Source organism: Musca domestica, unplaced genomic scaffold (assembly GCF_030504385.1).
Source record: "Musca domestica strain aabys unplaced genomic scaffold, Musca_domestica.polishedcontigs.V.1.1 50, whole genome shotgun sequence".
Lineage (NCBI taxonomy): Eukaryota > Metazoa > Arthropoda > Insecta > Diptera > Muscidae > Musca > Musca domestica.
Window position 1 is genome coordinate 4,352,547 of NW_026712347.1, and position 26,039 is coordinate 4,378,585.

The following is a 26,039-nucleotide window of genomic DNA, read 5'->3' on the forward strand; positions in this document are numbered from 1 at the left end:
CGCTATATCTCTTACAACACGCATATTTACACAATTGCCAAAAATTTGCACATATCTCATATAAAATACAGGAAGTAGCTGATATAGTCCAAATCTGTCTCGATGTAATATTTATATCAGTCTTAGGTCATAAACAAATTGGTCAATATTAGCCAATCCTCCCCCATAAAGAATCAACCGTTTGAATAATCATAAGTCAAGCCTAGAGGTATAAATCTATCGGCAAACCGGCTGATACTATTTTACTTGTTTACACTATAGTCCCTACAACAGTTGCGTGGGTCAATTCAAGTTTTACATCAACATCTCTTCGTCTCTTATTATGTTTAGCTTCGTTTGCCGAGAACGAAGCTCGAACTCACAGCCTTCGGTTTTGTAATCGACCACTCACACTCTGTCCCGCGTTGGTCATTACTGGATAAAGAGGAATTTTTTAAGGAATAATCCATTATTTGCAAGCTACTGGTCAGGCAGATGAAAGTTTGTTAACATTAACTTTCAAGGGTTTTTTTGTTGAAAAAGGTCCCAAGTTTTTGCGGGGTACTGTTACGATTAATCTTTTTTCACTAACCGATTCCGACATGCTCAAAAAATATAACACATTTTACCCATTTAAATATAATTGAATATTCATCACAATACACACACAAACTGACATATTTCATGGTGATGACATTTAACATAACTGCTTGTATACAAATTTTTAAACAAATCTCTCTCTCCCTACAATATCCTATTAATCTACCCACATACAAATAATACGAACTAGGCTACATACAATGCGATTTAAAGTGAAAATCACTTTATTTCCGTAAAGCAACAAGAACAACAACAATGATGTTGTGGGGATTACCTAACATTTGAAGCCAAAAGGCAGGATAATCACCATGAACCATATCACCAACATCACTGAGCATTATCACTGTCACAATCGCCATAACAATGGATGGCCACAGAAAAACTAATAACGAGGACACAATTCGAGATAGTTTTGGGATGACACATTTTAGTGGTAGCAACAGGACATTTTACGGAAGAAGCGGATATGAAGTCATTTAGAGAAATAGAAAACAAAAATGAGAAAAATTCTATCACTCATAATTCATAAGGAGAGGGAGGAGAAATTTTCATTTATGTTATGAAATTCAAAAATTGCTCTTTTTTCATTTCTCTCCGCACAACGAACCGAAATAGAAGCAATGAGAATAACAGTAACCAAATTTACATATGGTTGGTGACATTTTCTAATTTTACCCCTTTTATTTCCTAACACATAATCATGATAAATCTCCTATAACATCATTATTATCATCAGTTACAACAACAACAACTATAACAGTAGCAATAAAACATGATTATCATTGTAATCATAATAGTTCTCAAAGTTCATTATTATTATTTGTTGAGCATACTCATATTCAACTGAGAGACAGGGAGAAACTGTTAGAGAGAGAGAGTAAAAGCAACACCGAAACTAGGTTGAGCGCCTGTTGTATTGTGGGTGGTTTTTCTTGGTAATTGTGTGCGGCCACCCTCTCAATAAATGCCTTGTCTGCCTGACTGCTACCACCTTCAATTAAGTCAAATGACAGAACAACCAGTTTATTAAAAAGTCACAGCCATTATGAGCCATAAACATATCGAAATGTCATCCTTTTATAGTCCAACTAATTCTCGAACACACACTCGCACACACACACACACAGCAGCAGGCAAACAAATTGGGGATGATATTACTTTGTCAATGTAAACAGTGTTGTCAAGTTAGCGATTTTTACGGCAATTTAGATGGTTAAAATAAGGGGGAGTTTTAAACGTTCAAGGAATTATTTATATAATTTTTTTAATGTTATGCAATATTTTGCTTCAAATAGTTTATATTATTAGTAATTTTTTTAATATTGGAAATATAAAAAAAATAAAAAAATTAAAAATAACAGATGTATAACATCAGCCAATGTTCGATTATTTAAATATATTTTGAATTCTGTTGTGATTATTCAAATTGATGACCCTCTATGGAGTAGGTTTCGAAGGAATGGGCCAATATTGTCCATTTCGTATCGGACCTAAATAAATATGATATAAATATTGCGGCGTGCCAGGTTTGGACTATATAGGCTATTTCTTTCACTTAATATGAGATATTTTATAATTTTTAGAAAATATTAAAATGTGGATGAGGTAACAGATGTATGTAGCCGGCCGAAGTATTCCATTTTCATACTTCATCTAATACAGATAAAAAATTGGTAAGGGCAAAATTACAAGAATATCGAACATTTATTTCCAATTCTCTGCGAAATCATAAATTCCATATTCACCTCAAGTTTCTGGTTGAGAGAAATATTTTGATATAGCAACTTGTAAAGAATCGCTGACTTGTTCCACAAGTTATAACAGATAAAAATATTGAATATTGTGATTTTTGTGGGTGAGGTACCAGAAGAGGTTCGCAGATATATATCATCTTCACATTAGATCTTGTGTTAGCAAACATGTTTGTATGTCTGAAATTTGAAGAGAGTTGGATGCTTATTTTGCTTTCTTTGAGCGTATTGTTATTAAAAATCTTGAACCGTATATTGGGGAAGTACCAGAAGAAATTTTCCGATCTCTACCATCTTTGTAACAGATCTCGTGTTGACGGAAGTATTAAGATATACCGATGTCTGATGTTAATTTCGCGTTTTAACAGCTTCATTGATATTCACAATTTTGACCCTTTGTGGGGGAGGTACCAGAAGGAGTCCACCGACTTATTCCATCTTAACACCAGATCTTGGGTTAATATAAATATTGGGATGTGTGAAATTTCAAGACAATCGGATTCTTACAACACATTTTATGAGAGTTGTAATTATCCAAAATTTTGACCCTTTGTGGGGGAGGTACTTGATGGAGTGGAGCGATAGTGTCCATTTTCGCACTTGACCTAGCACTGACGCAAATATTAGGATTTGCAAAGTTGGAGCAAAATCGGATTATCGTTTCTCTATCTGTGCAAAAAATAATTTTTTTGAAAATTTTGACCATTTGTGCGTGAGGTACCAGAAGGAGTGGACCGATATATTCCATCTTAACACCAGACCTTGGGTTAATATAAATATTGGGATGTGTGAAATTTCAAGACAATCGGACTTTTACATCACATTTAATGAGAGTTGTGATTATTTAAAGTTTTGACCCTTAGTGGGGGAGGTACCAGAAGGATTGGACCGATATTGTCCATTTTCGCACCAGACCTAGCACTGATGCAAATATTAGGAATTGCAAAGTTGGAGCAAAATCGGATTATCGTTACCAGAAGGAGGGGATCGATATTGCCCATTTCCGAACTCGATCTAAGTTTGTTAATAATATTATGAAGTAACAAGTTTGGTCCAAATCGGATACTTCTCTAGAGAGTACCAGCGAGCCAGACAGACGGACGGACGGACGAACATCGCTTGATCGACTACAAAAATGTCCTAAAACGGATTTGGTTCAAAGGCACGTTTTGGTCGTATCAAATGATGTATATCCTCTCTAGCCGTTGGCCGATTTTATAATAAATTAATAAAAGGGATGGTTAAACCTCCTTTTTTCCACAATTTTTCTTGAAAATATCTATATTTTGCCTGTGGTAAAAATTTTATAAATGCGAACAATGACCTACAAATTTGTGTGTGTATTGAAAATGTAATTAAAATAAATTTTCTGAGTCGAATATTTATTCAAACTAAAAAAATCGAACTGGAGACCATAACATTTTAGTATACTATGAAAAAAGTAAAATTTTATTTAAGCGATTTTCACCCCTTCGGCGTTGCCTACACTCAAATGCCAGAGGGTGCTATACACACGGCTCTTGTGAGTATTGCCGCACACAATAATCAAGAGTGATTTTCTCACCTAAAATTTTGTTTTTGCAAGATTAAAGAGAGCATAAAATTTCAAAAGTACTGAGTTAGAGACCCCAAAAACGGAGGTTATGAACTGAGGATAATCTGCAAAGCCGTAAAATGTCAATATTTGTGTTACCAAATATTGAGTTGTTCGTGTAAACTGTTTTGGTAACAGCATTTGGGGTAGTCATGTCATTGAAATGAATATTAGGTGGTGTGTAATGGGTACTTTCTAAAAATGTTCATTGAGAAAGAGAAGATACGCGAAAAAGGGGTTCATATAATGAATAATTATTCCCAATTACGGGTATATTACATGCCTGGAAGGAATAAATCTCAAATGAAAATATGTATTTAACAAAATTATTTCATTCTTCATAACTAAAACCATAACCCCTTAGAGTAAATAGTTCCATTTTAGGAAATCTGATTTGGAATAAATTCCTTAAAATGGCCCTATGTAGGCCAGTTTATCATTGGTTTTGAGTACGAAATCCCATTCCGTTAAAATATTAAAAGCACTCAGACTTTATTATTTTAACATAATATTTTTCTCTCTGTAAAAATTTGGTTTTCATAAAAATATTGTCGCCGGCCACCCCAGAAACTTAACCCCAATAATCATCGAAAACAATTTGCACTCGCATTATGTCGACCGAAAATCTATAAGAATTCTAAACATAAAATTTTTTTCTCATGTTTAAGAATTTCACTCAAATCATTTCGTGCTCATCGGCCCACAACCCACAACCGGCCATCGTTGCAAGTCATGTCAATGTGGCGTTTTTTTTTTGTTTTTTTTTTTTTTGTTAATTATAACCGAAGAAAAAGTCTTTTAACGTCTTTTAACTCTATGAGGCCCCGAAATGTTAAATAACCGCTCTATTTGATAATGAAGACAATACCTTGGTTTTTACAGAAAAATGAACATGATTAAATGAGGATTATTAATTGGAATTTAAATTGAATGTTAAGGTTAATTTTTAAGCTATCATCTTTTTTGGCAACACCGGTTTATGCAGCTAACGCACGTTTCGTGTTTTGTTTCACTGTACAACCTTCTTCAGCTTGTCAAATAATTTAACCATGAATAGTCTTACAACCGAACATCAAATTTACATTGTTGGTAATTAAATCATCAATACGCTTACGTAGAGGGCGAATTAAAGAAAATATCGCAGCTGTATCGGCCAGTGTTAATAATGACCATGACAGCAATTGGGCCTCTGGTTCTCAAAAACATGGAAATATTTGGGGTAGAATTTAGGTGTGAAGCCTTTCAAAATACAGCTTTAAATGAATGAGCTCATATAAAGTTGGCCGTAGATCCATATTTTTATCAAAATATTTTTATCGAATTGTGTTCAGCGAGGAAGCTAATTTTTGGCTCATGGGTACATAGAAAAGCAGAATTGTCGATTTTTGAGTAAAGGTTAGCCTCAAGCTTAGGCTGGTGGCATAATTAACCCGTACTTCTTTAAAGATGCTACGAATCGTAATGTAACTATGGATGGCGGACGCTACAGTGAGATGATATCAATTTTTTTTCCAAAATGGAAGAGCATATCTTGTGGTTTCAATAAAATGTTGCCACATTCCACACAGCACGCGTAACAATAGACTTATTTAGATGCGAGTTCGGTGAATATTTAATTTCACATTCGGGAGCGGTCAATTGGCCACCTAAATCGTGGCACTGGACGACCTAAACTGATTTTTGTAGGGCTATGTTAAAGCTCTTGTCTATACGATATCGTGAGATGCCGGTCGAAATGTTGGAAAGAATATGCCAAAATTGGACTAAGCGTGTGGACGATTTGAGGTGCAGTCGCGGTCAAAATTTGCATGAAATAATATTTGAAAATTAAATATTCAAAAATATCATGCATTTTATCTCTTTACTTGTTATATATATATATATATATATATATATATATATATATATATATATATATATATATATACATATATATATTTTTTTTTTTTTTTTTTTTTGTTTTTGATTGTGTGGATTAACATTCAAAAAATTTTGTCAGGGCGTGTTAAAATATTATTCAGTTCGAACATGTTGAGTTGATGTGGCCAGGACTTTCAAAACACAGCTAACGGATCGTTATAAAAAAAATATCGGACAAATTTGCATTCAATGAGAACACGGATTGAAATTACAGTTGAAAAACTGAGCAGCTACAAGGACATACACCCTGAAATGCTCAAGTGCAAATAATAAAATTTCCAACCTTTGACATGTAATTATGCCCTGCATTCATTCAATGTTAGGAATATCTGATATGATTTAATGCATTTGAAGGTTGGTACTTAGTGGAATTTGGGTCTGAAGTGTCTAATAATAAAAAAATATTAAACAAAACTTTTAGTGCCCGGTGATAATTGATCCAAGAATTTGGATCAGCATTTTTTCTTTCTCTTTAACATTATTAACGAGGTTTCATCCAAGCATCATCAATTAAATTGTAAAAAACGAATAATTTTCTCAATGTTTTTTATTTTAATTGCATATCTTCTAAAGGCTTTAGCTGAATTTCATGGGTAAATATAAAATTAAGCTTCTGAAATCCTTAATCTATAAATTTTGTATTAATTTTCCAATAGAATAACTTTTGGTCCTTTATTATTAATTATTCTTGAAATTAATATCAAAGAACTCTCAACATTGACATTTATAGCGACTTTTTCGCAATAAAGCTATAGACAACACTACACAATACTCGCCCTCTCCCATCACACAAACCCACAACCCACACAACAACACAGTTAAATTCACTGAGTACTTCCTCCCCAATACCAATTAACGGACAATGTATTTGCAAAACAATGCACCCTGTACATTGTGAGAGTTTTGTTGACGAGAGAAACAAAATAAAACAAAACGAAGAGAGCATCAACAGAAAAGAGTGATGCCATAGCAAAGAAAAAAAAAACAAACAAAGAGATTCCATTAAAGGTTTTTTTAAAGAAAACAAAAGCTTATGAAAATGTCATTTAATGTAATTGAGAATGTTAAAAGCAGGGTTTAGATTATATTTTTAACATTTTTTTATATAAATGCAAAAGAGCAGGGGGTGGTAGGGGGGGAGAAAGAGGAAGTTTAAAAAATCGTCAAAGATATTGGGATGTTTATGTTAGGAGTTTATATTTCTCGTTCATTCCAGTGGTGAGCAAACGATGCAAACAAATTTTGATTTAGCTATAGTAAGTAATTCGTTATGACTCGTTTATTCATGAGGTGTGAAAAATTGTTAAAAAATAATAACATTTTCGTTTTTTTTTTTTTAAAGAAAAAAAAATTCAAAATTATATTTGTAATTTTGTGGAATAAATTTTAGAGTCCTACTCTTTTGGTTCCACCCTTTTATCCGCAATTGCTTTTAAAAAGTCTCGTAAATAGTAAAATGTGAAATTTCATAACAATCAAAGACAAAGTTGTTGCTCGCCATCGAACATACAAAGTTCGAAAGGCAGTCGACGCAACAGCCAGCCAACCAACCATCGCAACGCAACAGCCAACCCAACTCAGAGCAGAGCAGAGAAGGCAGTGCATCACCGTGCGCCATACGTTATGCGACATAACGTGGCGATAACTCGCACAAAACCGCATTTGGGTTCCAGCGTTATGTCGTTGGGATTTATTTTCAAACGGAATTACGAGGTTTTTGTTTTCTGTCCCTGCTCACTGGCTGTTACGCTCGGCAATAATAATGAATCTGTGAAATGTAATTTAAATTCATTGTAGCTACGATGTAACCGAGGCACGAGCGAGCGAGCACAAGACGAATTATTGAGCGATACTTTTAACGAGATTTTGTTTTTAGGGTTGCACTTTTTTTCCTGGCATTTGCAAAGACAATCGGGTGGATGGATAGATGTGTGAGTGGGGTGGTTTATTTATATGTATGGGAGGAAAAAGGTCATTTGGGGGTAGATGAATGTTTAATTTTTTTTTTCGTTTCATGTCTTCCAGTTTGATATCAGTTGTGTGTATGTAGGTATGTATATATGTACGTAGGTGGTGTTCCCATTGATATTAACACCATTGACTTTAATACCTTTTTCAAAAAAAAAAAAAAAACAAAAAAAAAAAATATGCGTCAATTCGTTGTTGGCAAAACTTTTTTTCTCTCCCTCGATTTCCATTTACTTGCGATTTTTTCTCCTCAGTTTCCTCAATAACTTTAGAGCAGTAAAAGTTGTTTTTTCTTTTCTTTGTTCCTCATTGATAAGTTTCGTTGTTGTAAAATGTGTGTGCGGTAAGGAATAAAAAGTGTTTGAAAGAAAATTAAGGAAATATTAAAACGTGTCTATGGAATATTAAAAAACGCATAGATGCTGTACAGGATGTAGGTAGGCGTTGAAAGGGTTTTTGTGGACATATATATGTGTATGTACATACATTGTGTAAATGGAATGTCTTGGGAATTATTGGATTAGAAACAACTTGGGGTTATGCTTCATGGTTGAGTGTTTCTGCGGGGGAGGGTTTTTTAGGGATTATTGCAAATTAGCATGGAATTAAGGAAACAGGAATGAGACAAATTTTGTTCCTCTCTGCCTTAAGAAAGCAAAATGTTAACCATCAAGCCATGGGAGAGCTTGGTAAGATCCTCAACCTGTAAGTAAACAACTGAAAGCCTCAGAGACAACCGATTTCGAAGGATGAATCTCCTTTAAAAATTGAAATCAGTCTGGACAGTAGTTGATGCATACTTTTAGGGGTTATTTTTGAAACCCCTCCAAATATTCGTTTCCGATAGAAACAATGTGTACAATTTTGTATAAAATTATTTTTTTGTATGAACTGATATTGATGCATACTTTTAGGCGTATTTTTTTCAAGACCTCGATGTATTCGACTGATACCTTACCAAATTGTACAATTTTTTATTAATGGCTTCTGACAAAAGTTGCGTATGCAGGTCCACGTTGTCGTATATGCCCTATTATCCTATGTATGGTATTAAAAGTTCGGCTCTACTGAACTTAAATCTTTCTCACTTGTTATTTATTATTAGTGACTTTTTCACAATTGTATTTTTCTATTTTTTGGAGTATACTTTTAGGCGCTTCGCACCACTTTGAAACTAAAAAGGAAGTCATTGGAGTATTATATGGAAAAAATGTTTAAAAATTGCTTTAATTTTATATTTTGGACTTCTTATCGGACGAATTTTCTATTGGGCGACAAATGTCAATACAGGTCCACCACATTTCGATTTGAAGTATTTTGGAGATTTCAAATATATTTTGGAACCACATAAGATGAAATTTGATAATTTACGTTCTCAGTGCTTCCACCAGAGAATTTGCACTCATGAAAGTCCACTTCTAAGTATTGCCCTCATATAAGGGCTTTTGTCTTTTCGAATTTGTTCAATCAGCCAAAAAACCATTTTTGATTTCGACTCTAAAGTCAATTTTTATTTTAAATAAATTATTTGACAATTGGACGGACATTTAAATCAAAATAATCAACAAAAACGATGATTTTGCGATCTTTCGACTTTGCCTTCAAAAAAAAAAAAAAAAATCATGTTTTTGCCCAATCAGCAAAAAAAAATAAACGATTCTTGAGTTCGACCTTTTAAACAAAAGTCGATTTCTATTTCTTTTACCTTTTTGCGGGAATTGAAATCAGGATCAAATATTTAAATAGTAAAAATGTGATAGGGATTGCATGTTTTTAAGCTCGTTTGAACAAAAAAAAATAAATTATATTATCTCAAAATCAAACATTTTTTACTGCAGTTAAAAGTTGACTTCGACTTTTAGGCTTTCCAATACCAAAGGCCGAATGATCGTGAAATGGGAAGTCGATTCACATAAGTGTTACGTTAACAAAAATTTCGATACTAGCCTTCAAGAAGAACTCTGACATTTGGAATTTTCGATTTTTTCCGATCAATAGAAAATCTACCCTGAGCGACAACATTCATTTTTTTCTATGATTAAAGGAGAAATCCAGTAGATTGTGAAAGTGGAGCTAAAAATAGGAGTCATGTATGTCTGCGTTTTGAAAGTTTCCCTCGTAAAGTAACCGAAATAGAGAGGAAAAGTTCTCCCCTCCAATGCATTTTTGGAAATTTTCGGACTAAGATTCCTTGGAATCCACGCATTTTTGGTATATAGTGTCCTGGGCAATATTACAGATAACACTACAAAGTTTATTTAGGTCAGTAATTTTAACCCCCAAGCGAGTCACTAAAGGGACTTTCTGATCATTTTTTTTTTCAAATATAGTTAAATACTGCCTTTAAACGGATTCGTAGCAAGTGAAATTTTCTACAAAATTACGTGTCATACAATTCTACTATATGCTCTAGAAGACATCAAAAGTCTTTAGCTTACCAAAGGGGTCTTTTTGGTAATGTTCTCAAAATATGGTTAAAACTCCCATTAAATGGGATGGTAGCAAGTCAAAATATTTTAGAAAATTAATTGACATAAAATTCGACTATAGATCCTAGAAGATGTCAAAGGTCTACATCTTACCCGAACGCCAGGAATTCATATATTTTAAAACTGCATTTTAGGATTAAAAGCCGTACTTTATGTGAATTAATGCAAAGTTCTCCCACAGAACATCATTTTAGAAGGATGACGTTAAAGACAAAAATGTTCTCCATTAAATTTCACTATAGATCACCAAGGAAAAAAAATCTCTATTTCTATTATAAATAAAAAATTTTTGCATCAATGTTGCCAACAAATACTCAAAAATATTTCCTAATTTTTTCATCATTTTTTTTTTTTGGTATTTTTTCGGCAAAAAGTGTCAAAGAAAGAAATATTCTACATAAAATTTAAGGATAAATCTCAGAATAAACCATGTATCTAGGTTTAATAGTTTTTATAAAAATTGTATTCGAAACGTATGTATTTAAAGTGAAAATTATGTGCTTAGATTTTTTCTCTTAATTTAACACTTTTCCATTTTACGAAAAATCTTAATATTTGATTTTTTCGATAAGGTATCAAAGGAATAAATATTCTGTATCGAATTTCAATGTGAGTCTCCGAACAAAAGAACTTTGTATAATTAATAAATACCACAAAAAATATCATGCATTTCGGTTTATAAAAAAAACATTTTTCATTTTTGGCAAATGCCACACTTTTTCCTAAATCGCTGTAAACTTTTTTATAGTTTCACTACCCAATAGCCACTCCAGGCTTTGAAAAATGCAAGGCGGATTTGATGGCACTCGGTGTGTAGATCGAATCCCTAAAATAGTTACGAGTTTTAAGGGTAAATTTTAATTTAAGCTTTCCTTATGGTAAAGGGTATGAAGTCAATCTCTTTAGGAATTATACACTAATTTTTTCTCTTCTTCAGAGAGAGCGAGAGAATAAGTAATTTATAAAACACTTTTACCAGAAAAACTACAAAAAGTTATAAATAAAATCTCTCTTCCACTCACCTGAATACCATGAGCGCCACCTTGCTGTGAAATGTGCAACTGTTGCGTCTGTTTCATTTGCAACGTTGTTGTGGTGGTTTGTTGGGCCTGCTGCTGTTGTTGTTGCTGTGGCATATTTGGATTACCTTGCTGCTGACCGGCCGCCTGTCCATTACCGGGACCATTTAGATTCGGACCCGAATTCGGGCCATTTTGATTATTGATATTTGGTCCCGCGCTGCCCATGTTCGGTAAATTCTGTTGTGAGTTGGGACCTCGGGCATTGGCATTTTGTGGCTGTTGTTGTTGCGACTGTGGTTGCTGCTGCTGGACTGGTGACATGTTGGGTGGACCATTTGATGGACCACCTTGGTTGGGTCCCATACCACCAACACCGATGCCTGGTCCACCACGTGGTCCAGGTCCTTGCATAAAGTTTGGTCCCATACCACCTTGGGAACCACCGGGAATGCCAGGTCCGCCGGCACCACCACTTCCAGCCGGACCCATGGGTGAATTGTAGGGCGAGTATTGTGGTTGTTGGTTTGGATTCTGGGTTTGAGATTGCTGTTGTCCGGGACCATTGGGTTTGGGGAAATTACCCACACCAACGCCACCACCACCCATGGGACCATTGGGTCCCATTTTAGCCATATTGGCTTGTGACATATGCTGCTGCTGCTGTTGTTGTTGCTGCTGCTGCTGCTGCATTTGCTGTTGCTGCTGAAGACGCTTGAGATCGAATTCATTCTGCTGTGAGGAATAGTAGAGCTCCTGTTTAATGTCCAAGAAGGACTGCTGTACATTGTTGCCACCCATGGGACCACCCTGAGCCTTTTGCTGGAATTGTGGTGGTATGTTTTGATGTTGCGGATGCTGTTGGGGACCATTGGGACCCTGCATGAAATCATTGGGCCCACCAAAACCACCAACATAGTCATTGTAACGACCATTGGGACCACCACCGCCACCACCCATCATTTGATTCTGCTGACCCTGATGCATGGGCGGCCGGGGGAAATTCATGCCACCCATGGCATTCTTGTGCTGATGTTGTTCGGCCATTTGTTTAAGGGTTTGGGCGGCAAGTGATAATTCGGACATGGGTCCTGAGTTGGGACCATTCTGGAACTGGGAACGCATTTTGTTCATGCCTTGCGGATCATTGTTGGGACCACCCGGTCCCCCTCCCATGGGTCCGCCACCCATTCCGCTGCCAACATTGGGGCCACCTGGATTTGGACCTCCACCGCCTCCAAAGGCTGCATTAAACTGAGCCATGGCATTTTCCGACTTGACATTCAAGCTATCAATCAAGGCCTGTACATTGGGCGGTTCCACCTTAATGCCATCCTCTGTTTTGATGTCCATCAGGGGTTTCTCATCGAGGCCATCCAAAAAGCCAGGATTGAAATCTTGCAAGTCATTGATGAGATCCTTGAAGGTTTCATTGCCCACGGCGCCGTCGTCTCCCATGAATTCGGTAAAGGCGGGAAAGTTACTGTTCGGACCGCCATCCTTCTCCAAGCCGGCCAAATCGGGGAAATCGTGGTCCGGTTCACGTTTACACTCCACCAAATTGCCCAAACCACCCATGTTGTTGGGTTTCTGTTGTTGTTGTTGTTGCTGAGCTGCATTCATGTTATGGCCACCCATTAGATTCGAAGCACTGCCTGCACCACTGCCCATATGCATGCCACCGCGATTGTTGCTGTTGTTATTGTTACCATTATGTTGGGGATCACTGCCCTGGGGACCACCACCACCGCCGGGTCCACCGGTACCGCCTGGCCCACCACCGCTTGCACTTACACCCGGTTCACTTTTCACGGAGGTATTGGTCAGGGCTTTCACTGTGACATTGGTGCTTATCTGCTGGGGTTGAGAATTGGCCGCCGAGGTGGTGAACTCCAGTTGCTGGACAATTTCCACAGAGAATTTTAGATTCTCGGAGCCATTGTTGTTGTTGTTGTTATTATTGCTGTTATTGGAATTGTTGTTGTTGTTGGGCAATTTGTGGGGCGGTTCGAAATTTTCGGCACCATTGTCGGCATCGTCAGCGGGTCGTTTTAAGAACTTTTGTTGCTAGAAATGAGAGAAGAAATTGAAAAAATTAAAGGGTTATTAAATGGGAACAAAAGATTTTTTTAAATTATTTGAAAAATGTGAAAATAAATTTACCCAAATATTCATTAAAATAGTTTTAGCAGCTTAAGAGATTCACTAAGAGAGGGAGTTGGTTTTGTAGAGAGAATTTTGTAATCGATTTTTGTTTGGCTTAGGTGATGAGCTGCAATCGTTTGATTTATTTTTTGAGAATTTCGCCTGAAATTGAGTTTCTCGAGCTTTGAGTTTAAGTATCACGCCTTGTTGTTTTATTCTGGAACTGTGGGTGCGTGTGTTCAAGCTTAGCACTTTGCTTTTCTACTTTGTTGTATTTTATCTTTTAATGGGGCGAGAGCGTACGAGCGAGCGAGGTGTAGCGTTGTTTACGTTGATCAATTGAGGATTTGTTGTTGTTGTTGATTTTTTATAATTTTCGCAGATGTCTTCGTAGCTGAGTTTTTAAAACTTTTTGATTTCTGCACATTCTTTGTTGTGTTTTGAAGTCTTTCATGATTTGCTGTTGTTGTTGTTTTTGTTGATTTTAATGATTGGTGTTTCTATTTTTTCTCGGTGCTTTTTGAAGCTTTTGTTTAAAACGTAATTTGAGTTTTTTTGTTTTCTTAGAGGAATTTTCTTAAATGTTCTTTGGTTTATGGGTTAGCTTGTATTTTTTGGTTTGGATTTTCTTTTGTTTTGGAAGTTATCTTAATTTATAGCTCTGTGGAGATTGAAAAACAATTTAGTTTAATTTTTTTATATTTTTTCGTAAAAGTTATGAAGGAGGAAAAAATTCTCCGTTTTCCACACTTTTGGAAATTTTCAGATTAAGATTCCTAGGAATCCTTGCATTTGAGAGTCTTTGGCAATATTACAGCTCACAATATGAGGAATATAAAGGATCCTCATTAGATTATACCAAGATTTTAAACCTTTTTTTAATTATTCTCAAGTATTATTTTTTGAAAATCTTAAGGACTTCAAAAAAGGTTTGTGGACTTTTTAAAAAGAACTGTTACTATAGAAGAGCTCAAAGGATTTTTTGGGAATTATTTTTAAAGGACGATCAAAGACATTGTCTGACATTGTTTCTACAGGACCTTCTGACGGACTATTTTAGAAATCTCTGAAGGGCCTTCAAATACATTTTTAAGGTTTTTATGGATTTTTTCAGAAGGACCTGCATAGAATTTTTTGTTGGGGCAATAAATTGGATTTTTTTTAAAAAAATTTTTTCAAAGGACATTCAAGAGATTTCTAGGGATTTTTAAGGACTTCCAGAAACATCTGTGTGGATTTTTAAAACCCTTCAAAGGATTGTTTAGTGAATTCTATTTAAAGGGCCTTCTAAGATATTATCGTGGAGTTTTAAGGAACGTTTCTAAAGGACCTTCTAACGGACAATTTTTGAAATCACTGAAGGACCTTCAAATACATTTTTAAGGACCTTCATGGAATTTTCTTAGGGTTTGAGACAATTTTTCAAGAGACTTTCAGGGGCAAGAAAGTGGAATTTTCAAAGAATTTCATAAAGGACATTCAAGAGATTTCTAGGGAATTTTTAAGGAGTTTCAAAAACATCTGCGTGGATTTTAAAAACAAAATGTAAAATCCCTCAAAGGATTTTTTTAGAGAATTCTTTTTAAAGGACCTTCAAAGACATTATCATAAAGTTTTAAAGAAAGTTTAAGTTTAAGGGACAGTCACAGGGTTTTAGACAATTTTTTCGAAAAGATCTTCAGCAAAGGAAGGATTTTATATATATTCTTAAAGACATTTTAAAATGGCTTAAAATATAATATAATTGTATATAATTATTACAAAAAACCTTCCTTTTATAGGAATTATTTCCAAAGGATCTTCAGAAAAAAGAATTTTTTTTTTTGGAATTATTGGAAATTTCATCCCACTGAGATTTTCCAATTACTTCTCCCCATTTTTATTTGCCTCTTGAGGAGATTTCTGGGGGATTTTTATAAACTATCGGAAAGTGGAGGATTTTTAGAGAATTCTTTTTAAAGGACCTCCAAAGACATTATCGTGGAGTTTTAAGGAAAGTTCAAAGTTTAAGTTTGAGTGACAGTCACAGGGTTTTTAGGCGATTTTTCTAAAGGACATTAAGAAACAAGGATGTGGATTTTTTTAAGCAGAGGAAGGATTTTAAAGGATTTTTTAAAGGTGTTCCCAACATTTTAAAATGACTTATGAATACACAAGAACCTTGAAATTATACATTATAAAATTATTCTAAAGAATTTTGTTTAGGAATTTTTTGAAAAATGATTGAAAAAATTCATCCCACTGTGGTTTTGCAATTACTTCTCGCCCAATTTGTACTTCTCTATTGAGGACTATTCAGCTGTATCTGTATTATAAATTGATTTTCACCCTTACATTTTTTTAATTTTTATAGGAATTTTTTCCAAAGGATCTTCAGAGACAAAAAAAGTGTATTTTGTTTTCTGGGAATTATTGGAAAATTTCATCTCACTGTAATTTTCCAAATTACTTCTCGCCCCCATTTTTATTTCCCTCATGAGCTGTATCCGTATTATAAATAGATTTTCACCCTCAAATTATGACCAAAGGGGTATTTTTGGGCCTTTTCTCAAGATATCGTAGCAAGTTTTTTTAGCGTGTCAAAATATTCTATAAAATTATTGGCCACTAGATTCTGCTATGGCTTCCAGAAGACATCAAAAGTCTAAATATTACCTAGACGGCAGGAGTTCATGAATATTAAAACACCAAATTTAGGGTTGAAACCGTACCATAGGTGAAAATGATTGAATTCATGCAAAATTCTCCCACAAAATATTCTCTATTATATCTCAAAAAATATTTGGAAAAATGTTGCCAAAAAAATATTTCCCAATATTCTACATAACATTTATATTTATATTTATATAAATATAAATATAATATTTCCTAATATTCTACATAACATTTATATTTATATTTATATTTATATTTATATTTATATTTATATTTATATTTATATTTATATTTATATTTATATTTATATTTATATTTATATTTATATTTATATTTATATTTATATTATATTTATATTTATATTTATATTTATATTATATATTTATATTTATATTTATATTTATATTATATTTATATTTATATTTATATTTATATTTATATTTATATTTATATTTATATTTATATTTATATTTATATTTATATTTATATTTATATTTATATTTATATTTATATTATATTTATATTATATTTATATTTATATTTATATTTATATTTATATTTATATTTATATTTATATTTATATTTATATTTATATTTATATTTATATTTATATTTATATTTATATTTATATTTATATTTATATTTATATTTATATTTATATTTATATTTATATTATATTTATATTTATATTTATATTTATATTATATTTATATTTATATTTATATTTATATTTATATTATATTTATATTTATATTATATTTATATTTATATTATATTTATATTTATATTATATTTATATTTATATTTATATTTATATTTATATTTATATTTATATTTATATTTATATTTATATTTATATTTATATTTATATTATATTATATTTATATTTATATTTATATTATATTTATATTTATATTTATATTTATATTTATATTTATATTTATATTTATATTTATATTTATATTTATATTTATATTTATATTTATATTTATATTTATATTTATATTTATATTTATATTTATATTTATATTTATATTTATATTTATATTTATATTTATATTTATATTTATATTTATATTTATATTTATATTTATATTTATATTTATATTATATTATATTTATATTTATATTTATATTATATTTATATTTATATTATATTTATATTTATATTTATATTTATATTTATATTTATATTTATATTTATATTTATATTTATATTTATATTTATATTTATATTTATATTTATATTTATATTTATATTTATATTTATATTTATATTTATATTTATATTATATTATATTTATATTTATATTTATATTTATATTTATATTTATATTTATATTTATATTTATATTTATATTTATATTTATATTTATATTTATATTTATATTTATATTTATATTTATATTTATATTTATATTTATATTTATATTTATATTTATATTTATATTTATATTTATTTCTCTCTCTCCTCTCTAGGTAAAAGTTATTCTTTAAATAATTTGTGTAAGAAGTCGGCGACGTCGATTTTCTTCGGCACCACTAACAGCAGCACCACCACCATAAAACCGCAAAACTAATTAAGCCTCTTGCAATTGATATTGAATAACATAATGCACATTCTCAAAGTACTCGGATGCAAACACATAAACATACACATGTAGACATACAAACATACAGTGGAATTCTGAGAAATCAGACTGGGACTTCAATTTTAAGCCGCTACCCAAAGGATTTGAAAAGAAAGACAGTTCATTTAGGGATTCGTGGAGATTTTTGAATGCCACAAAATGGGGTTCTACTGTAGAAAGACATTTTCAAATTATTTGAAAATTGTGCTTTTGTAAAGCATTCCATAATCATAAATCGAATTTTACGGATTCTCTTCCACTTCGTCAATGGTAATTGGTAAAGAGAAATGTTAATGCTTAAAAGATAACAAAATTTAAGTGTGAAGTGAGTAACTAATGCCATAGGCTCCCTTTCATGTATCCAATACATAAAGGGCAAAAAAACATTCAGAGATTCATAGAAGAAAACAAATGGTGACAGTGGACCGATTTTTCAGCAAAAAGTCCACCTAAAAATTTCAGATTCGTTCCACAGTTCGTGTTTGGCACTTTTAGTACTTAAAATCAGTTTGACAAACATTTCTTTATTAAAACTTCGTAGTATTTCTTTATTAAAACTTCAACTTCAACTACCCATCACTCAATACCTAATATAATACTTTTCGTACAATTATAGTACACATTTTCGAAGCCACCTTTACATGTCCAGGCTACACGTCGTGAAAGGAGACTATAACACCAAATTTCAGATTGCAAGCACTATCTGTTCATTCAATACCCAATTGTACCTAAAATTTGGTATTTTTTAGTGGTAGGTACTCAAAACCTACCACAAAATTTCAGGATTTCAGCCCTTTTCCTTCACTCAATACCAATTCTAGTATCTCAGCCTCAGATACCATCTAATGCCAAATTAAGTTATATTTAGTACTTTCCGTTCAAATATAGTACACATTTCCGAAACCTCCTCCAGGTACCAACAGAGACGTCAATATCAAATTTCGTGATTCCTGTTATATTTCTTCACCCCATACCAAATTTTGTTATTTAGTAATTTTCGAACAATTATAGTACAAATTGCCAAAACCATCTCCAAATTTTAAGCACAGACACCAGCAATGACATCTATATCAAATTTCAGAATTCCAGCTCTACTTTTTACTCAAAACAAAATTTAGTACTATTAAGTACTTTTCGTGCACTTTTAGTACACATTTCCAAAACCAGAAACCTATTACCAACAGGGATATAGCAGTTCAAAAGTTCAGCTTCATCTGATCACCCTAACCCAAACTTTTCCTTAGTACCATTTAGTACAGTTGTAGTACACATTGACGAAATCTCCTCCATATCTTAATCTCAGTGGACAAAAACCATTCAGGACATCTATCCCGCACTTCATCAGTGACTCTCATTTCAAATTTCAGAATTCTAGCTCATTTCGTTCGTCCAATACGAAGTATTAATTTTTAGTGCATTTCAGTACCCTTTTAGTACGAGTTTCCAAAAACCACACGCCTACGCAGGGAGACTGACCCTCGTGTAAAATTTCAAGATTCTATCTTCAGTCGTGTCGTCTGCCGTTGATTCTCAGTCAGTCAATTATTTCGCTAGCCTTTTATATATTAGGGTAGTCCCTTCATGCGCACCAGGGGAACAAATAGACAGACATACAAGGCTAGATAAACAACAAATATTCTGAAATGAATTTCGTACAAAGAGACGTGGGGTCTAAAAACGTTACCTTGATAGGGCAAATTTGGCCGTACCAGCAGCCGCAAGTATACAAATGTAATTCTTTGTTCACTGAAGACCTGAGGTAGTTTCGTTTGTTTCTGCAGTATAATGACATTTTACCAGCTTTTCAGTCTTCACCTGTGAATAAAAATGATTTCCATTTCTAATCACTTCCCTACTTTATGTTCATTCAATTGCATTAATTTTATTGATATATTGTTATCCATACGTTGTTAGATCTTTTTTATTCTCCCTTCTACTTTCATCTTATCCTTACATATACCACTACATTTTGTTTTTAATACCATTGGAGGTTTCCGTATCCTTGAAGCATACCCAGATTTCGGGCTCCCTACAACATTGATACTCTATGCCGTCGATGTATGTGTGTGTGTGTGTGTGTGCGTGTTTGAGTAGTTTATCATTTTCGTCACCATGAGCTTCATTATTTTATACCAGAAAAAACCCAATTTATATGTGTGTACATATATGTAAAATTGCATTCTACGAACAATCTGGAAAAAATACAAAAAATAATAAAGAATTCCCCCCCAAAAGACAAAATGGCCAACAAATTGGAATTGTAAGACACCCGTTCAAGTGTTTGCAATGGATGTGTTCTCGATTTTGTTGGTGTTATTATTATTGCTCTTGTTGTTATTGTTTATTTTCAGTATTTAGAAAATTTTATGCTTAAGTTGGGGGAAACCCTGGACAGATTGGCACGCATGTTTAACATTGTGTCGAACACTCGGTGCCCCGGCTGGGGGAGAGTACCTCTTATCATCCGCAAACAGAGTTGTATGTTTTTGTGTTTTGTAACTGGAAAAACCCCCCAATATCTCCAACACCATACGATTTTCAGTAAAGTACATTTACACTAAGGTGCATAAATTCATATGAGATATCAATTTAGGATCCTAGAAATGTTTAAAATTTTGTTTAACTTCGACGGAGCCACCTTATTTTTAATATATATTCCTATTACTCTTTCACATATATGTTCTATGGCATTTTTACTATTTTAGTTGAGAGACGTGTGGGGAGAGAAAGAGAAGATGGAAGAGAACACAAAATGAAACTTAAAAGTAATTTAAGTTTTTACGACTCCATTGGTAATAAAAAGGCGGACAAAAATTGTATTTTTACTCAACGACCATATCTCCACTCTGGCTCTTTAAGTTAGCTTTGTATAAGTTGTAACCAACATGTTTGTAAGCAAGCTTGGGGAAACCCACACCTGATGGATGTGTATTAACTCCTTTAACTGCATGTAGTCTGGCTGAGAAGTTTAGAGCCTGTGGAAGGTGTAATTCTTTTTATAACTGACGTACCATAGACAAGTGACTCAAACAAAAAAACTCAGGATATTCAAAATCTCAAAATTTTGTTGCAATTTTTTTATGATTTTTGTATATTAAATAATTAAAAAAAAAAATAAATAAAACAAAATAATTGTCTCCTAGCTGTAAAAAAATCCAAAGCTTTTATTTTTGCTACTAAAAATTTGTTATTAAACTCATTATTTGGTAATGTGTTTGTACAGCAGAAACTAAATAATTTTGCTATTTCTCAAAGACAAAATATTACCACGCGAACCGCAGAGGAAGTACACAGTCTTGAACTAGAGAGCAGAATTGGAATAAGAGTCAATGATGAAGTACAGGATAGATGTACCAATGGGTTTTTGTAAATTTGAACTTTAAAGTTAAGAAAAGTTCTAAAATTGTACTAAATTCCTAAAATGGTACCATTTGGTATTATGTAAATGTATGGGGCCAGAAACTTGATATTTGGTATAGGAATCGAGGTTTGAATATAAGTTTGATATGTGAAGGTGGTTTTGGAAATATGTTCTAAGTGTGCGAACCGTGCTAAACGGTACTAAATTGGGAACAGTTTGGTTGAGGGTGAATGAAGCTGGAATTTCGATGTTTTGTTTCGGGGTCCCTCTTGGAACGAGGTTTGTGATAATGGAAATGTGTACCATAAATTACTAAATAGTACTATATTTGGTACAATTAAGTATCGGGTGAACAGATAGTGCTTAAAATTTGAAAATTGGTATTAGAATCGCTATTGATGTGTAGCCTGGACTTATGGAGGTGGTTTAGGAAATGTGTAATATAATTGTACGAAAAGTACAGAAATAAGATTCGAAAAGTTCATATTTAGATTACTAATGGTAACTGTGTTTTAGATTTAAGGTTGGTTTGAAAATGCATCCTATATTTGCACGAAAAGTACTACATGGTACAAAATTTGGTATTGGGTGAAAGGATAGGGCGGAAATCCACAAACCACCATCCTAGACACTAACAGTGATCCAAAATTAGTACCATTTAGTATTTTTCAAACTGTTATAGTACGCACTTGCAATAATACCACCAGATCTTAACACAAGATACAAATAGAGTCCTTAATGTCAAATTTCTGGACTTTAGCTCTATACATTTATTCAATACAAAATTTCGTAACATTTAGTACTGTAAGAACAGATAATATAATACTCATAGCATAGTAATTATAATACTCATAGTATAGTAATCAGTTCAAAATACCTTCATCCAATACCAAATTTAGTAGCACTTAGTACTTTTCGCACAATAGTAGTACACAATTACAAAACAACCTCCATATCAAATTTCAGGATTTCAGCGCTATCTGATCACAAGAATCCGAACTGTACCAAATTTTGTACACCTAAGTACGAATTTCCAAAACTTCCTTCATATCCTAATCCTACACTCCAACACTAATCGTATTTCCAAATTGCAGGATTCCAAATCTATACCATTTAGTACACATAGGTACAAATTTCCCTAACTGCATATATTATACAATCCAACAGAAATTTTATTTCCAAATTTCAGGATGCCAACTCTAACGGTTATACCAAAATTTAAATTGTACCAAATTTAGTACCATTTAGTACACATAAGTATGGATTTCCAAGACTACTTACGTACCTCAATCCTACACTCCAACAATAATCTTATTTCCAAATTTCTGCATATCAGCTCTATTGGTTCACCCAAATAGAAATTTAGTATTGTTCGCACATTTAGAACATATTTCCCAAACCAATATCAATTATAGATTGCAGATACCAACAGAGACCTCAATATCAATTTTTTTGGATTCCAGCTCTACCACTTCACCCTATAACAACTATAGTACCATTCAGTATTTTTCGTACATTTAGAGTATAAGCTGCAGTTGAAGTAGAGACACCCTGCAGCTAATGTACAAATTTCGAATACTACCTCCATATCCCAATCCTACACTCCGCCAGTAATGTTTCAAATTTCAAGATTCCATCTCCATCCGTTCTTCCAAATTTAAATTGTACTAAGTTTAGTACCCTTTAGTAATTTTCGTATATCTAAGTACACACTTCCAAAACTACCTCCTTACATTGACGCTACTTCTTTACCTTATTTCAAAATTTCAATTTTTTAGCTCTAACCATTCATGATTCGAAATGATACCAAATGCAGTGCATTTTAGTACTTTTCGTACACTTATAGTACGAATTTCCAAAAACCCTTTGGTACATCCATTATACACCTCATCAATGGACATCATTTCAAATTTAAGAGCTCTAGCTCTACTGGTTCGGCACATGCAAAGGGTAACATATATATAGTACGTTTTAGTACTTTTCGTATACTTATAGTGCGAATTGTACCATAGGGACATTCATCATAAACTCCATCTTTAACCCTCATTTCAAAATGAATAGCCCTTGCTTCACTGATTCGTCAAATATAAACGGTAATATATTTAGTACTTTTCGTACCGTTCTAGTACAAATTTCCAGAACTGACACCTTCCGACCATGAGTGATCCTCATCCAAAATTTCAAGATGGCAGCTTCAGTTGTTCCGCCTAGGCGTTGATGAATTATTAAGTCAATCAGTCACCCAATTACTTTACTGTTTCATTTAAATAAATTAGCGACGCCTAAAAGTATGCCTTAAAAATGTAAAAAAAGTAATTTTACATATGACTCCAACATATGGTGTTTAAACTAGTGTTAAAAAAGTGCAAATTCTTAGTAAAATCTCTTGATATTGTCTGCAATTTCTATCAAAAGCACAGCTATATCTTATTCGTCAAATACAAAGGTTACCATATTTAGTACTTTTCGTACGGTTCTAGTACGATTTTCCAAAAACCCAGTCATCTCTGGCAACTTCGGACCAAAAGTGAGCATCACCCAAAATTTTTTAAGAATCTAACTTCTGTCATTTCTTCTGGGCGTTGATGAACCATTAAGTCAGTCAAATTCTTTACTCTTTTATTAAAATAGATTAACTACGCCTAAAAGTATGCCATAAAAATGCTAAATGTAAAAAAATGAATTTTACCTATGACTCTAATACAAAGACATAGAAGTGTAAAGATAGGACAAGACAGAGTCAAAACATGGCAACCCTGTGAAAATACCTCTGTTGTTACGATATCATAACAACATAGTTACCAATGTTAACTGATTTAAACCGCTAAAGCAATATGCAAATTTTTGGAAAGGTCTATGGAATAAAATTTCGAAACCAAAATTTTGGATTTTTCAAAATTTTATTTGTTATTCGTTTCTGTAACTGTGGTTTTTATATTAACATGTCTCTGCCATGAGCTGTTACTCTATGTGTTGTAGACACAAACCATTTGCTCAAAATGCATTTTGTCCAGTCTTTACCATTTTAGGTCTTTGTCTAATATATGGTGTGTAAACTAGTTTTAAGAAAGTGCAAATTCTTAGCAAAACCTTTTGACATTATCCACAATTTCTTTCATATGACCAGCTATATTTTATTCGTCAAATACCAAGGTACCATATTTAATACTTTTCGTACAGTTCTAGTACGTATTTCCAAAAACCCAGTCGTATCTGACAACTTCGCACTAAGAGTGACCCTCATACAAAATTTCAAGATTCAAGCTTCAGTCGTTTCGTCAGGGCGTTGAGCCAGTCGATTTTTCGTATCGTTCTAGTACGAATTTCCAAAACCCCCGCCTTTTCTGACACCTTTGGGGCAAGAGTGAGCCACGCCCAAAATTTAAAGATTCCAGATTCAGTCGTTTCGCTTTGACGTTGATGAATCATTAAGTCACTCAATTGCTTTACTCTTTTATTAAAATAGATTGATGTCGCCTAAAAGTATGCTTTAAAAATGTTAAATGTAAAAAAATGATTTTACATATGACTCCAACATATGATGTGTAAACTAGATTCAAGAAAGGGAATATTCTTAGCAAAATCTCTTGACGTCGTCTAAAATGTCTTGCAAATGCCCTTGAGCACCTCTTTTACGGTCGCTTCCTATGAAATCTTAATAATTTCAATAAAAAACCATATTTTTGCAATTCCACATAAACAATGCCACTTGTTTTCTCTTCTCAAATTTCTGTGAATTTGAATTTCGCTCGATTTTTTTTTTTTGCATTTCTTTAAAAATCTCTTAACTAGCTAACAAATGCTTGGGTCTTTATGACGCCTTGTGTCTTTCTTTTCGTTGACATTTGCCGAGAATCGGATTAAATATTCTCCATTTGGTGGCTTTCTAAGAACAGAATCTTTAGTTATCTTCCAGCCACCTATTCCGCCTCTTCCCCCAAGAGGTTGCCTCTTTGTTCAAATAGATAAAATTCTTTATTTAAAGTGTTGGCTAGTTTTTCCCCAGAAATACAGCCGCCTGCTGCTGCTGATGATGATAATGCTGATGTTGGTGGTGATGGCATTTCATTGCATTTCCTTATCATTCAATATGTCACGTAGCAGTTAAAAATAAAACACAAACAACAACAACGACAAAAAACACTTTTATTATTATTAAATAATAAAAACACACAATATTGGCGACAAAGCCATAAATCTCGATATCGTAGAAATACAGCAAAATAAAACTAATGAAAATGAACAGAAAAAAAATATTACAAAAACATCAGCCAGCGGCAGCAATGACTGCTGTTCAATGGAAACTATTAGAAAAACTGCAACAACAAAAAAAAAAAGCATCAGCCAGCAATGGCATCATGACATTATTTATTCGAATAAAACCAAAGTGTGGCTGACTGGCTGGCAATTTGACTGGTTAGCTGGCTGCTTGGCGTAGTGGCCGGCATAGCTCATCGCAAAAAAACCTTAATTTATTATTGTTGATATTTTTATAATTTTATTTTGTTTTGCATTCGCAAAGTTTGCAGGGTGTCCAAAAGGGTGGTGGGAGATGTTGTAACTGCACTAAAAAGGGGTATAATGCACACTTATCCGCCACCCCTTTTTTTGTAGAGATGTGCCCACCACTTCGTGGTGGTGGGTTATGTAAAACACAAATCTTGCATTTGATTTAAGCCTCCCCGAGTCTGAGCTGGCACGGACCTGGACCTGGGCCGGCATCAAAACTCATAGCAGCAATATTGTAAATGTATTTGCCAGCCAGCAACAATGTTGGAGATTTATGAATGTTTTGTTTAACGCATAAATAGCATTTGCAACAGCAGTTTTGAATGCTGTTTTACACAAAAAATTATATACGTGTGTGTGTATCTGTGTCTGTGTGTGCATCATCATCATATTTTATGTAAAGCTAAATTATTAACTT

At 33.0% G+C, this 26,039-nt stretch overlaps 1 protein-coding gene across 4 annotated transcripts in view; it reads right to left on the reverse strand.

Moving 5' to 3' along the window:
- Positions 1-26,039, reverse strand: part of LOC101889302 (neurogenic protein mastermind) — a 425,563-nt gene that overhangs the window by 71,645 nt on the left and 327,879 nt on the right. For 3 of the 4 annotated variants that reach the window (XM_059128470.1, XM_059128469.1, XM_011293632.3), the window contains one exon: positions 11,324-13,387. In XM_059128470.1, the coding sequence (XP_058984453.1) occupies positions 11,324-13,387 (2,064 nt within the window). Of the gene's footprint in view, positions 1-11,323; positions 13,388-13,483; positions 14,127-26,039 lie in introns of all 4 variants that reach the window. The other variant, XM_020036264.2, reaches the window with a different exon arrangement.